The 12,500-nt window shown below is 45.2% G+C and overlaps 1 protein-coding gene across 2 annotated transcripts in view; it reads left to right on the top strand.

Annotated features, from left to right (window-relative positions):
- col4a3 (collagen, type IV, alpha 3) overlaps positions 1–12,500 on the top strand; it is a 54,378-nt gene that overhangs the window by 3,058 nt on the left and 38,820 nt on the right. For both annotated transcript variants that reach the window (XM_030066532.1, XM_030066533.1), the window contains exons 2-17: positions 2,664–2,720; positions 3,737–3,826; positions 4,506–4,550; positions 4,713–4,757; positions 4,853–4,915; positions 5,032–5,085; positions 5,204–5,230; positions 6,904–6,978; positions 7,566–7,628; positions 7,727–7,762; positions 7,855–7,902; positions 9,217–9,291; positions 9,803–9,847; positions 10,093–10,155; positions 10,480–10,524; positions 10,697–10,750. In XM_030066532.1, coding sequence (XP_029922392.1) covers positions 2,664–2,720; positions 3,737–3,826; positions 4,506–4,550; positions 4,713–4,757; positions 4,853–4,915; positions 5,032–5,085; positions 5,204–5,230; positions 6,904–6,978; positions 7,566–7,628; positions 7,727–7,762; positions 7,855–7,902; positions 9,217–9,291; positions 9,803–9,847; positions 10,093–10,155; positions 10,480–10,524; positions 10,697–10,750 — 885 coding nt within the window. The remainder of the gene's footprint in view (positions 1–2,663; positions 2,721–3,736; positions 3,827–4,505; positions 4,551–4,712; positions 4,758–4,852; positions 4,916–5,031; positions 5,086–5,203; positions 5,231–6,903; positions 6,979–7,565; positions 7,629–7,726; positions 7,763–7,854; positions 7,903–9,216; positions 9,292–9,802; positions 9,848–10,092; positions 10,156–10,479; positions 10,525–10,696; positions 10,751–12,500) is intronic.

Genomic DNA, 12,500 nt, shown 5'->3' with positions numbered 1-12,500 from the left:
GGAACCAGTCGCCACAAAGAGTTATCAGAGGTGGTGTAACATATTATCATCACACATAATGTTTCATAATGAGGTCGGCCGGGTGCGACAGTAACAGTGGAACTCGGTTCCCGTCGTTCAGGTGAATAAATTTGCTCCTGCAGACCACAGCAGCAGATTGACGTCTTCATTTTGGAAGAGAACCGTTCCACTTGTTCTCTCCTCAGGAACCTGGAGGATCTATAGGAACCATAGGCCGTGGTCTGCATCCTGTGTGTGTGTGTGTGTGTGTGTGTGTGTGTGTGTGTGTGTGTGTGTGTGTGTGAAAGCAGCCTGCATGCTGGTTGGAAGATCGCTGACTGCTTCCGTCGTCTGATTGGACACCAGCTGCTCTCTTCTTCTTCATCTTCTTTTTGATGTTCCAGCATAAAGCTGACTGCCCCATGGAATTGTGGGAAATCTGCTTTATCTCCTCCGTCTCGCAGCATTCCTCACTGTGTGTGTGTGTGTGTGTGTGTGTGTGTGTGTGTGTGCATCACTGACAGCAAACAGCACACAGCCAATCAGACAGCTGGATGTGTAAACAGCTGCCAGTCACACGTTTAGCTGTGTCCTCTGTTAATGCAGGTGTGTGTGTGTGTGTGTGTGTGTGTGTGTGTGTCTGTACATGGTGGTATTGCTGGTGGAACAGCTGAGATTGTCTGATAACATTCAACATCTCTCTCTCTCTCTCGCGCGCACACAGATTAGTAGGTCAGACTCCACGTCATTGAAATGTGTTCTGATTGGACAGCCATCTGATCCGACATCTGACTGTTTATTGTCTTACACACACACACACACACACACACACACACACACACACACACACACACACACACACACCTTAATAACTATTCCTTTATCACAATGGAAGTTTCAATAAATAATTCACACCTTGCACAGACGTTTCAGGGATTCCTCATTTTTGCTGAGGACCCCGGGATGACCCTAAAGGACCCTGCAGGGTCACAGAGCCCACTTTGAAAGCCCCTGGTCTTTGCAAGGCCAGTTCCTCTCATTCAGTTTCCATCTCAAATCAGACAGGCAGATCAGCAGGATGTGAATGTAGAGCAGGGATACCACTGGCCGCCTACCCACAATGCCACACTGCAGCCAGAGCGTGTCGAGGCAACCATCTTATCAGCTGCAGCAGGAGCTCCCAGACAGGAATGGAGATAACAGAGGATCAGATGGTGTGCCCGTCTGTCTGAAGGAGCAGCAGACAGGATTATCAGGCAGATAGTGGCAGACAGACAGTTTCTCTTGCAGCTGTTTTTGTTTCCATGTGCAGAAGCATCGAGCTCCTGCCCGGTTTCCAGGGAACACACTGGCGTCACATGACAGACCCGACAAAACATCTCAAAACATCCTGGGAGTACATTACAAACACAGGCAGGCAGTGCTGCCTTGCTCAGAGGCTCAGAGGGTCAGAGACTCAGAGACTCAGAGGTCTGAGGGTCTGAGGGTCAGAGACTCAGAGGGTCTGAGACACAGAGACTCAGAGACTCAGAGGGTCTGAGACACAGAGACTCAGAGACTCAGAGGGTCTGAGACACAGAGACTCAGAGACTCAGAGGGTCAGAGGGTCTGAGGTCTGAGGGTTAGAGACTCAGAGGGTCTGAGGGTCAGATGGTCTGAGACTCAGAGACTCAGAGGGTCTGAGGGTCAGAGCCTCAGAGACTCAGAGACTCAGAGGGTCAGATGGTCTGAGACTCAGAGACTCAGAGGGTCTGAGGGTCAGAGACTCAGAGGGTCTCAGGGTCAGAGACTCAGAGACTCAGAGGGTCTGAGACTCAGAGACTCAGAGGGTCTGAGACTCAGAGACTCAGAGGGTCTCAGGGTCAGAGACTCAGAGGGTCTGAGGGTCAGAGACTCAGAGGGTCTGAGGGTCAGAGACTCAGAGACTCAGAGGGTCTGAGGGTCTGATGGTCTGAGACTCAGAGGGTCTGAGGGTCAGAGACTCAGAGGGTCTGAGGGTCAGAGGGTCTGAGGGTCTGAGGTCTGAGGGTCAGAGGGTCTGAGGGTCAGAGGTCTGAGGGTCTGAGGGTCAGAGGTCTGAGGGTCTGAGGGTCAGAGGTTCAGTTTGTTTTGCTTTGCTTCGCTGGCTCCATTCTTTGTTTGATTCATATCAGTTTTGTTTGATTTGGTTTTGATCTGTTTGGTTTGGTTCTTTTCAGCTGGATTTAGTTTGGGTTTGTCACTGCAGCAGCAGAGAACAGGATCCAGATCAGACCAGATCCAGAACAGATCCAGAATAGATTCAGAAAGTCCAACCAGAAAACTCAGCACAGGTTCTCCTCACCAGCTGGCACTCCTCTTGACTGAGCGTCTCTTCTCCTGCTGTCCCTGTCAGAGTCTGTCCTCTCAGATGACTGACGCACCAGAACAAACACAAACATTATGGTTCTGAAATGTTCCTCTCTGACAGATTCTTCTCTTCTCTTCTCTTCTCTTCTCTTCTCTTCTCTCCTCTTCTCTTCTCTTCTCTTCTCTTCTCTTCTCTTCTCTTCTCTTCTCTATTTGTGTCTGTTTGTTCACATTCTCATTCACAAACACAGAAACCCTCTGACTTCCTCCTCACACAGAGATGTGCAGATGAAGAGAAAACTAAAGTTCCTGTTTCCTGTTTCCTGTCTCTGCAGGTGTGTCACTGCAGCGGGACAGCGGCATGTCACTGCGATGGGGTCAAAGGTCAAAAGGTGAGCAGAGGTTCAGATCAATGCAATAGGTCAGTTTCATGTCAACAGGGCTCCTTACTGATGACATCAGCAAAACTGAAGCCACTTCAATGCCATATTGGTATGCTCAACGCTGTCACACTTTACAACAGAGAATTTACAATCGCTCAATCTATAATCTAGAATTTGTAATCTGTAATCTGTAGCTGTGTGTGTGTATGTGTGTGTGTGTGTGTGTGTGTGTGTGTGTGTGTGTGCGTGCGTGTGTGTGAAATCTTCACCCTTAAATAGTTCGCCACTTCCCATTTTCTTGTAAATTTTCTTTTTCTTTTTTTTTTTTTTTACCGCTAATTTTCTTTTAACTTCCTTGCAGCTTAGTTTTATTTTGAGGTAATGTTTTGCTAATTTACTCCATTTATTACTGATTTTTTTTTTTTTTTTTTTTTGAGTGGGTTGAACATTTATTTGAACTCTGCTGCCCACTGGTGGTGAAATTCTGTCACAGCAGAATTACATCTATTAACTACAGACAAAATCCCAGGAATTAACCTGCTAATGAGGGTCTAATTAGGTCTAAAGAGGTGTAATGAGGGTCTAGTGGGGGTCCAGCTTGGGTCTAGTGGGGGTCCAGCAGGGGTCTAGTGGGGGTCCAGCTTGGGTCTAGTGGGGGTCCAGCTTGGGTCTAGTGGGGGTCCAGCAGGGGTCTGATGAGGGTAACCCTGTTGCTCGGCTGCTGTTGTGAAAGACAGACCACCCAGGTGTGAGGTCTTTGATCTCAGCAGGGCTTTAAGCGTTCATGAGCATGATGATGATGATGATGATGATGATGATGATGATGATGTTGATGATGATGATGATGATGATGATGTGCTGCTTTTCATCCTGGATAAAAGCCGGTTCCTCTCGGCTGAGCTTGAATTGTGGTTTTGCTGAATAGATCTGGCCTGCAGCCAGATACTGTCACACACCTGTGTTTACCTGCCTGCTAACAGCTCTACTAGCAAATCAGCTAATCCAGGATCTGCTCTGACCCGCAGGGCGAGCCAGGTTACCCTGGGTATGATGGACTTCCCGGGGTGGTTGGTTACCCAGGAAATGAGGGCCATCCTGGGCCCCCCGGAGCCAAGGTGCCATTAATATAATTTAACCCTATAAAGCCTGAACTATGAAAGAATTGGCAGAAAATTCCAGTTTTTTGAAATTGAACCCTTTATTTAGTCCTACAACAAAATTTATATATAAAAATAAAAAAATAAAAAAAATATGGTATTACACAACCTTTCTGGTGTATGATATACACCAGAAATGTTCAAGTACATGATATGTACTTGAAGTGCCAATGATATGGTCCAGGGTGAAAAGGGGAAGTGTTCAAAGGTATACAACAGTATTTTGGTCAAGTATTGATTAAACTGAAAACGAAAAACGGAATTGAAAATGTGTATCATATATGATACAAATGGCTTTATAGGGTTAACTCAGTTTATGTGCTGCTGTATTCAGTACTGTATGTTGCACTGTATGCAGTGCTGTGTATAGAACTGTATTTAGTACTAGATGTAGTATTGTATGTAGGGCTGTATGTAGTGCTGTATGCAGTACTGTATGTAGTGCTGTATGCAGTGCTGTTTACAGTGTTGTATACAGTACTGTATGTAGTACTGTACTGTTAGTACTGTTTAGAAACTACTACCTAAAATACTTCCCTATCAGCTGTGTACATTAATTAGATGTTATGTTGTCTGTTTGTATTGTTGGCTGTATGCTAGTCGTGTATTAGCTAAATGCTAGCTTTGCTGTTCACAGGGCCAGCAGGGGGCAGCAGGAAGCCCAGGATATAAAGGCTCTCGGGTAGGTCTTCTTCTTCTTCTTCTTCTTCTTCTTCTTCTTCTTCTTCTTCTTCTCCTATTGGTTGGCCTTTGAGGAGCATCTCACCTATAACCTATAATGTTCTGTCTGTCTGTCTGTCTGTCAGACAGACAAGTACTAAAAGGTCTCTTCTCTTCCTGTCAGGGTCTTCCAGGAGAGCCAGGTTTCCCAGGACCACCTGGACAGCCAGTAAGACACACACACACATACTCAATCATGCAAAGTTTCTGTTTCTGATCTACAAAATGTTAGAAAATATGGATAAAGTATTGATCTGCTGCCAGGGAATACCGGGTCGAGAGGGAGCCATTGGCCGACCAGGACTCCCAGGATGCAATGGGACAAAGGTACAGCTAATCTACACCATTCAGGACCAGTCCAGAATGCACACTGAGTGCTTGCTTGCTTGCTTGATTGAATGATTGATTGATTGATTGATTGACTGACTGTTGGTTTGTTCCAGGGGGACATGGGGTACCCTGGTTTCCCAGGAATCACAGGACCTGTTGGCCTGCCGGTAAGTCCCACCTACTTCCTGTGAAAAAACTGTCTTAGGCTGTGAGTGGCTGTCATGTTCACTGAGACTCCAGACCATAATAATCCAGCCTTGCATATTGGATTTTTCTATTTTGCAGGGTCTTCCAGGACTACAAGGAGCAAAGGTAGGCGAGAACACTTGCTCTGAGTTACCTGCTTTTTTATTTAACATGGAAGACAAGCACCTGAAAGTGCAGTACACATAACAGTACAGAATTATCTACAGAAAACAGTCTGTACAGATTACTGTGCAGAGAATAACTGATAGAGCGTTCTATAGAGAAAAATCTATAGAAAACATCTGAACATCTATCTAAATATCTAAATCTAAACAGCATTCTTTTTAGTGAAACGCATGAAGGGCAGAAACAGCAGTTTGGTCCTGTCTTCCACAGGAAGAAAAGAAACTGTGAAAATAAAGTCAAGGTTAAAATAAAAGCAAAGTAAAAGATGCTAGAAGAGGAGAGCTACACTCTTGAAAATGAAAACCTGTGTGGGACTGAGATGGATGGAGCTCAGGCTGGATTCACACAGAGAATAAAGTTCTGCTTTTGATTCACAGAAACTGAAAGAGTAGAACCAATGCGGGCCTTCGGTTCACAACAACTATAGTATTTACTGGTGTTCCCATTGCCATGCCAACAGCTCTAGTGTTGAAGTGACGTAACAGTATTGGCAGAAGAGTTTGTTTATGTCAGGAGAGCTGATGCACAGCTAAAGGACACATGCTCTGTTTTCACAAGAAAATTAATCAGATTGTTGGTGGCTTTCCTGGAATGTTGTTCAGTAATTATTATTAACAATGTGGCTAGTTGGGATCAGCTGACAAAGTCTATTTAGTTAATATTAACATTAGCCTGAGATTAGCTTCTGATCATTTTTAAATAACTTTATTGGCAGCTGATGATTTGAACTTTAACTTCCTCCTTCGTCATTGCTGCGCCACCGTGACACAGAAATCCACCCAACAGCAGCTGTTGCTAATGTCACTATGCAAGTTTCAATAAAGTTATTCAAACAGTCTCTTCTACCAAAGCCATGCCATCAGTGAATGCTATAGCTGTTGCCATGGCAACATGAACCATCCAGGAATACTTCTACAGTTTTCAGGGTTCAGGGTTCAGGGGTTCAGGGCTCAGCATTCAGGGTTCAAGGTTCAGTTTTCAGGTTTCAGGGTTCATGGCTGAGGGTTCAGGGTTCAGATTAACTTACAGGTACAGGCACAGGTAAAAAATTATATATCTGAGTGGGTTCAAGATTAAATCAAAATAAAAACCAAAAAACAACGCGTGAAAAAGAAACTATATAAAAGTATGCCACATCCCAAGTTATTATCCATGATTTTTTAAAAATGTGTTAAGCTACCTCGCCCCTCAAATAACATCTGACTGGGTTGAAAAAACCAAAAGAACAAGTGGAAGTCACTGGGCTGACAGGGACTGACGGCATCCATCATCAGCAGGAGGAAGTGGTGAGGAGCAGACAGATGACATCACATCCTGGAAGGCCCAGTCAGTTTGATTACAGGCGTGGGAACAGCGCAGTCAGTCAAACTAAAAACCTTTTCAAACAGAATATGGAGCGATGTGTTCGATAGCGGGAAACAGGTCAAGCACAGTTTGTAAAACTGGATCCATACAGGTCTGCCAGTCACCAGGCCAAGGTAGCCCTACTGATATCATATTGATGATAAATTGATGAAATATTGATGGCATATTGATGATTATTAATGATACATGTACCTTTACAGGATGTTCCCTGACAACTCAACACTGGTGATTGTTGTTTCTTGTTGCAGGGAGAATCTTTTTACTTCCCCAGTTCTCTGGAGGTCAAAGGAGAACTGGGACCTCAAGGACAAGATGGAGAACTGGTGAGTAGATAGATGTTTGTGTTTCTGGTCAGATCGAACATTAGACCTGTTCTGTCTTCAGAGCCACACAGCAGCCGCCTCTCAGCTGTTTGTCCTCTGCAGAGAATTCAGTCCTGAGACACTTAACTCTCATTTGAGAGTCATGTTTACCTTGTATCAAATTGTTAGCAAACTCCATGAAGTCATAACAACTTGGAAATGACCTCAGACCTTCAGCTGGAAACACTGGGTGCAGATTGGCTGATGTAAAGCTTTCTGTCAGTCCTGGTCTAACCTCAGTCCTGGTCTAACCTCAGTCCCGGTCTAACCTCACTCCTGGTCTGACTGTAGTCCAGCTCTGAGGTCAGCCTGAGTTCACCTGGTGCTTATGAACAAGGTGGTACAGGTAGACATGAGCAGCCCTGCTACAAATCACCTTTATCCTTTGTTTTTGAAAGAAATCGTGAATTTGGGCTTGTGGCCTTTGTGTCTTCACACTGCAGACCTGAACTCTGATCAGAACATCAGGAGAACCTGCTCTGGGATGGGGGTTAGGCAGACCTGGGCTGAGAGTGGTGATATAAGAAATGTTGCTACATGTTTTCCAGGGGAGGAATGGAGATCCTGGCTTACCAGGCCTGCCAGGACCACCAGGACCTGCAGGACTTCCTGTATGTTTCAGACCTGAACTGTTAAACTTTATCAGCCATCTGATGATTAGCAACTCACTCAAATCTGGTAATCACATAAAATGATTGATCTTCCCTAGGGAACGCCAGGGTTACCCGGGTTACCAGGAGAGAAGGTTGGTGTCAGCACTGTTCTTGGAGCAGTTTGTGTGTTCAGTCTTAGTTTAGTTTAATATTTTCATGTGACTTGAACCATTTTGTCCCGCAGGGGCAAGAAGGTCCCAGTCCGGTGATCCCAGGTCCCAGAGGGCAGAAGGTAAACTGGTCGATCCAGTTTTTACATGGCAGTGTGTGTTTCCTGCTGTGTTAACATGGTGCTACATCACACTGATGAATCTAGTCCAGGTGAATCATACCAATCATCCAGACTCCCTCATGAACAACATCTTGTAAGTGCAGTGCATCTCCAGTCCACAGCAAGGTTAGGACAAAAAGATTTGCTCAGCAGCAGACAGTGACAGGTTACCAAGTGTGTATCATCAGGATATGACCAGCACAGCTCCAGATCTGAAGCCCTGCGTGTTAAAGTTCTCCACCACCAAGGGTAATCTGGAACTTCCTCAACCTGCGACTGTTCACAACCTGTCAAGTTCAGGTTCTGTCTTTTTTTCCTTTTCAACTGCATAAAGAACCAACTCAAAGTGCCCCTAAAACTCTTGGTCGTCATCTTTTTGTAGTTTTGTAGCTTCATTTTGTTCCTGTTTTGCTGAGCACTCAATGCCCAGCTCCCCTAAACTAAATTTCAAAGGAAGCAGTTTTACTGTTACTCACCCAACACAACAGGACGTCACCATTTTCTCTTGAGTTGAAATCACATCTCAGCTGGTTCTTGTTCTTTCAGCCCTGTTTGTTCTGTGCTGTTGAGCTAATGTGTGCTGCAGAAGATTTCTACCCAGAAGTCTCTGTAAACAAACACTGACATTTGGTCTTTTGGGTTGTACCTGTTTTTGTCCTCTTTCAGTAAAAGTCTGAATTTCCTGCCTGTGTCGTCCACCCCCTTCTCTCCTCTGTGAGAGAAGGAAAGTCTCCCAACCCTAACCCAACATGATCTACTCTCTCAGCACCATCTGGTTGGAAAAAAAATGCACTTAAAATTTCCATCTGACAGAGTTCAGACCATCATCACAGGAGAAAAAAATTATAATTCATCTTCAAAAAGTTTACAGTAGAAACCTTAGCACTGGCCATTCTATTCTATTCTATTCTATTCTATTCCAGTTCTTTGCACTGTCCTTTGCATTCCCGGAGTTTAAATTAATGAAAACAGCTGGTGTTAGTAGTTTGTGGTTGATGCTGTGTTCAGTTAGAGTTCATAAAAAAAACACAGACAAAGTGGAAGTCCATTATGTTGTGATACCCAGAATGCAAACTGTGCTTTACCAGTTGCTATGGTAACACTCAGTAGCAGCTCTTGTTTTTTTTTTTTACTGTTTTATTTGTAATTGTTATTGTTTTATCTTATAATAAGGAAACTAAGAGAGAAACTAACTACTATGTGGAAGCCAAGATACATTGAAATTACATTGCCATGGTAACCATAATCATCAGTTGTAGTTTGTTTGGTTGCCAGGGTGACCGTGGCCCCCCTGGGATACCCGGCCAGAAAGGAATTAAACTGTATGCCGAAGGTCCAAAAGAACTGAAGGTCTGTCTGTCTGTCTGTCTGTCTGTCTGATCACCTGCCTGTCTGTCTGTCTGTCTGGCTGCCTGCCTGTGTAACTGCCTGCCTGCCTGTCTGTCTGTCTGTCTGTCTGCCTGCCTGCCTGCCTGTCTGTCTTTCTGTCTGCCTGCCTGTGTAAATGCCTGCCTGTCTGTTTGGATAGTTAGATTAGTATAATAGTTTAATTTAATATAATTTAGTATAATACAGTATGACACAGCATAATACAGTATGACACAGTATAATACAGTATGATACAGTATAATACAGTATAATACAGCTTAATACAGTATAATACAGTATAATACAGCTTAATACAGTATGATGCAGCTTAATACAGTATGATGCAGCTTAATACAGTATGATGCAGCTTAATACAGTATGACACAGCATAATACAGTATGACGCAGTATAATACAGTATAATACAGTATGACACAGTATAATACAGTATGACACAGTATAATACAGTATAATACAATATATTTGTGTTGAAGGGGGAGCCGGGTCAAGTTGGACAGAAAGGCTGTCGAGGAGCCACTGTGAGTAGTTTTCTTTTCATGTGATTTTAAAGACATATTTTGAATGATTATAGTTTTCTTGTTGTTGTTTTTATTACTTGACAGTTTACTGAAAATGCTCTCTTTTTGTTTCCCCTATTTTTCTGATCTGAACCCAAACAAAACCTAATGGCGAGTGTGAAGCTGAACTGAGTTCATGTTTTCAAATTCTTGTCATATTGAGGCAGAGATGGCTTTTAGTGCTTGTTATTATCACTGTGTGACAGGGTCTGCCAGGGAAGAGAGGCACCAAAGGAGGAAAGGGAGAGCGAGGAGACCCTGGAGCTCTGGTGAGACCTGATCTCATCTTGTCTGATCTGGTTAAACTACATCTATGACGTAGGTTTGTGTATCGATGAAGAGCCCCAGGCGCTGGTTGCAGATTGTGGGCAGCTGGCTGCAGGTTTGATAAAGGCCAGTTTTCTTGTGTACGTTTAAAACTTTTTCTGAAGTCTGATGAGTGAAGATTCTGGTCTGATCAGATGTGGTTTAGCCTGTTGTTGAGATGACCAGAGTTAAACCGTGAACTGGGCTAACACTGGGCTAAAATTGGGCTAACGCTGGGCTAATGCAGGAATAATGCAGGGCTAATGCAGTCTGTGTTTGTGTTTCAGGGTAAACCAGGGAAGGAAGGAGCTCGTGGACAGATTGGAGCACCGGTAACATGCTAACATGCTAAGCTAATGATCACACGAACCAAAATACTACACTAAACTAACCTCAGCTTCCTGTTCTGAAGTCACATGTGCAGTCTGGTGTGTGTGTGTGTGTGTGTGTGTGTGTGTGTGTGTTTTGTCATGCTGAGCAGTCTGTCTGTCTGTCTGTCTGTAGGGGGATCCTGGGGACCGTGGTTACCTGGGTCCACCTGGGATTGAAGGAGCCATGGTGAGTTAGTACTTCAGTACTGCAGTACATCAGTAGTTGAGTACTCAGAACACTCTCTCACAGCATGATAATTAGCATCAGTTACACACACACACACACACACACACACAAATATATACTGACGCAACAGATGCAAGGACAACGACAAACGAGAGGATTCCCATGAAGTGTGGGTGTGGCTGGGAAAAAACAAGTTTGAGGGGACTTCACATCCACATGGGAAGGAAGAAATGTGGTGGTGATAGCCACTTGCAATCTTGCACTGCCCCGGAAAGGGCAGGTCAGACAAATGGGTCCAAGGCCGGGTCGACAACCACAGTGCCATTGGGCCCAACGTTGCAGTGGCAGGGCTGGAGGAAAAGAGGGAGGAAAAGAAAGGGATGCCAAGAAGTCAACCCAGTAGCACCCCAAAGTGACCCAGGAACAGAGTCAAGCCAAATGGCCAGGAACCTGAAAAGGCCACTCTGAAGGAACAAGGTCAACTGGCCAAAGGCGAACGAAGCTGAGGAGCGGAGAAAGCTGGACGAACACCTGAGTGGACTGCTGCAAAATGCGCTATGTGGGTCTGTGGAATATCCTGTATGAAGAATGCAGCAACAGGTACGGTGAGGTGACCACCAGAGAAGCAGCAGCAAGGACAAGGGGCAGGAGGGAGATCAATGACCTGGTGGCAAGCAGAAGACAGCTCTGCAAGCATTGGAGGAAAGCAGAGGAGTCTGAAAAAGAGGGCCCAAAAGTCCTCTGGGATGAGATCAGAAGACGACTTGCTAACCTCTCTTCTGATGCAGAATGCAGGAAAAGGAAGGAGAAGGAAAGATCACGCTTCTTCAGGAATCCTTTTCCGGCAAGCACGTGGGCTCCTTGAGGAGAAGACACGTGGATATCTCAAAAGAAGAACTGGAGGAGGACATTCATGCTCAGTACAGCGACCCAGCAAAAACAACCCCCTAGGCTCACCAGGGTACGTGCCTAGGCCCTCAGAATCATCATTCCTGTTTGACACATCACGACCCAAACTCAGCGAGGTCAGACAGGTGATCCAGCGGGTAAGATCTGCTTCAGGACCAGGCTCAAATGGAATACCTTACAAGCTGTATAAGAGCTGCTCAAGAGTGCTGAAGCTCTTATGGACCTTGATGAGAATCACCTGGGCTAAGCAATGTATACCATCCAAGTGGCAGAGGGCAGTGGCAGTCTCTATTCCCAAACAGCAGAACGCCAAAACCATCAAACAGTTCAGGAGCATAGCCCTATTGAATGTAGAGGGGAAAGTCTTCTTCTCTGTGATGGCATAAAGGATGACAACTTACCTCACAGAAAACAACTACATTGATACCAGCTGCCAGAAAGCCAGGGTTCCTGGTTTCCCTGGCTGTGTAGGGCATGCCTCCATGATCTGGGAACAGATCCAGACCACCAAGAGGGAGAAAAAAGATCTGCACATCATATGGCTGGACCTAGCCAATGCCTATGGGTCAGTGCCCCACCAGCTCATAGCCCACGCTCTGGATTTCTTCTACATCCCAGACACCATCAGGACCATGATCATGAGCTACTTCCAGGACATGAACATGTGTTTCGCACTGAAGAAGGTCACCACTGGCTGGCAGCAACTGGAAGTGGGGATTGCAATATGATGCTCCATTTCCCCCATCCTCTTCGTGGCAGGGTTTGAGGTCATCCTGATCGGAGCAAGGCAGGTGGTTGGTGGGTGGTGTCTGGCTACCTGCAGGTCGGAGGCTCCCCGCCC

Source organism: Myripristis murdjan, chromosome 13 (assembly GCF_902150065.1).
Source record: "Myripristis murdjan chromosome 13, fMyrMur1.1, whole genome shotgun sequence".
Classification (NCBI taxonomy): domain Eukaryota; kingdom Metazoa; phylum Chordata; class Actinopteri; order Holocentriformes; family Holocentridae; genus Myripristis; species Myripristis murdjan.
The sequence above is the reverse complement of the archived record's forward strand: the minus strand, read 5'-3'. Positions and strand labels throughout refer to the sequence as shown.